The sequence below is a fragment of the Centrocercus urophasianus genome, unplaced genomic scaffold (assembly GCF_019232065.1).
Source record: "Centrocercus urophasianus isolate 14NV4802_14NV808 unplaced genomic scaffold, USGS_Curo_1.0 seq_21, whole genome shotgun sequence".
Classification (NCBI taxonomy): domain Eukaryota; kingdom Metazoa; phylum Chordata; class Aves; order Galliformes; family Phasianidae; genus Centrocercus; species Centrocercus urophasianus.
Window position 1 is genome coordinate 10,918,393 of NW_024884767.1, and position 2,063 is coordinate 10,920,455.

At 56.9% G+C, this 2,063-nt stretch overlaps 1 protein-coding gene across 1 annotated transcript in view; it reads left to right on the forward strand.

Annotated features, from left to right (window-relative positions):
- Positions 1–699: 699 nt before the first annotated feature.
- The window catches only part of LMNB1 (lamin B1), a 30,052-nt gene continuing 28,688 nt past the window's right edge, over positions 700–2,063 (forward strand). The window contains exon 1 of the mRNA XM_042823073.1: positions 700–1,055. Within this exon, the coding sequence (XP_042679007.1) occupies positions 700–1,055 (356 nt within the window). The remainder of the gene's footprint in view (positions 1,056–2,063) is intronic.

A 2,063-nucleotide genomic window follows, 5' to 3' on the forward strand; every position in this document is an offset into this window, starting at 1 on the left:
ATTATACCGTAATGTGAAGAATGTGGCCTATTCCTGAGGAGTAGGTGATTATGGACACAACATCCCCCTCACAACAACCTTCAACAGCCAGGCAAATTCCAGATACGGAACATCCACACACTAATGCTAACACCTAGACTGAGCTGAACCCGACTTACACACTTTGAGCATTACAATGCGAGGAGACAGATAAAACTAGGCGTCGGCTTGAGTGCTGTTTTTAAATCGCAGCTCACAGCTTCCACGCTATCGGGAAAAGCAAACAGGCGGGGAGCAGAGTAGCACGGGGATTCCTTCCCTCAGCACCACAACAAAGGATGGCGCGATACAGGGCGTTCCGCTCCTTAGCGCAGCGGGTGGGGCGGGACCTCACTGGCGCGCGGGCTCATCTATATGTCGGTGGCGGCGGGATTCGAATCGCGCCCCCGCCTACAAAGCCCGAGGCGCGCGGCCGTCCTCAGCATATTATTGGCTGAGAACTCGCCACGTGATGCAGTGTTACAGGATGGGGGGGAGGCAGAGAAGTGGAGCCGGCCATATTGCAGGGGGCCCTCGAGGGCGTAGGGTTGCTCGGGGTTGCTGCTGTACGTTAAGAACCTTTCGGCTACCGCACGCGGCCGCCCGTTCCCCGTCTCCTCCCGCTCGGCGCTCTTCTTCTGCTTAGCCCTCTCGCATCCTCATCCCAACGCCCCGTACTCCATGGCGGCAGCAGCCGCACCGCTGTCGCCGCAGCCCCGGGGCGCTGCGGGCGGCGCAGCGCTGAGCCCCACGCGCATCTCGAGGCTGCAGGAGAAGGAGGAACTGCGGCAGCTGAACGACCGGCTGGCCGTCTACATAGATAAGGTGCGCAGCCTGGAGACGGAGAACAGCGCGCTGCAGCGGCGCGTCTCCGAGCGGGAGCAGGTATGCGGCCGCGAGATCAGCGGCTTGAAGGAGCTTTTCGAGACGGAGCTGGCCGACGCGCGTAAGACGCTGGACGACACGGCGAGGGAGCGGGCCAAGCTGCAGATCGAGCTGGGCAAGTTGCGCGCCGAGCACGAGCAGGTTCTCAGCAGGTGAGCCGATCCTCCTTTCCTGAGGAGGGAAGAGTGCGCGGGCAAAGCGCGGAGCCCCCGCCCCCCCGTTGTTGTGTGCCGGCGGCTGCCGGGCATGGAATGAATGAGCGCCGGAGGCTCCGCCTCGCCGCGGCCGCAGCGCCACCCCGTACGGAGCCCGCGGCCGTGCGCAGAGCCCTGTGCGGGGCCCCCGGGGCAGGGCGGGGGGGGTTGCTGTTCCGCCCCCCGCCGTGCGGCCTCGGGGGTAGCGCGGTGGTGCTCAGCGTCGGTGTGGGCGTTCCTCTGTCTAAAGCCGCTTTCCGTTGGGTGTTAACGGAAAGGCACGAGTGTGTGATAAGCAGGGCTTGTTTAAAGCCCCCGAATGAACAATTTCTGTACGTTTTTTTTTATGGATGTTCAGGTGAAGGCAGGCTCTGTCACTAGGTAGTAGGAAAAATCGTGGTGAGGTACGGGCTGCCCAGGGAGGTGGTGGAATCACTATCTCTGGAGGTGTTCAGGAAATGTGTAGCAATGGCAGTGAGGGACGTGGGCAGTGTTATGGTGGGGATGGGCTGATGGTTGGGTTCTGTGATCTTAGAGGTCTTTTCCAGCCTTAGCAATCTTACGATAATCTCAGAATTGCAAGTTTTATGGCACAGCCCAAAAATCTGCACAAAGAACTGATTTCTTCCACTGAGTGTTGGTTCTTGAAAATCAGACTTGATTCAATTGCTTATCTTGCTCATCTTGATTACACTGATGTAAAAAGCTTGGGAAAAAGAATCTTGTGTAATCTGTCAATTCTGATTTTCTCGTAAATCTGGTCTCAGTTCTGAGTTCCATAATGAAAAAGACACTAATGTAAACCAATACATGGCTGTTTCCGCATGTCTGCAGGCAGCTCAGTGCCTTCTGGGCTCTTTGCTTTTGCATAATGTGGTTCTCATCATTGGGTGGTCCTTCTGGTTACTCTTTGGTGACCACTGGTACACTTCCATTTAAAAAAAAAAAAAAAAAAAAAAAAGCCAG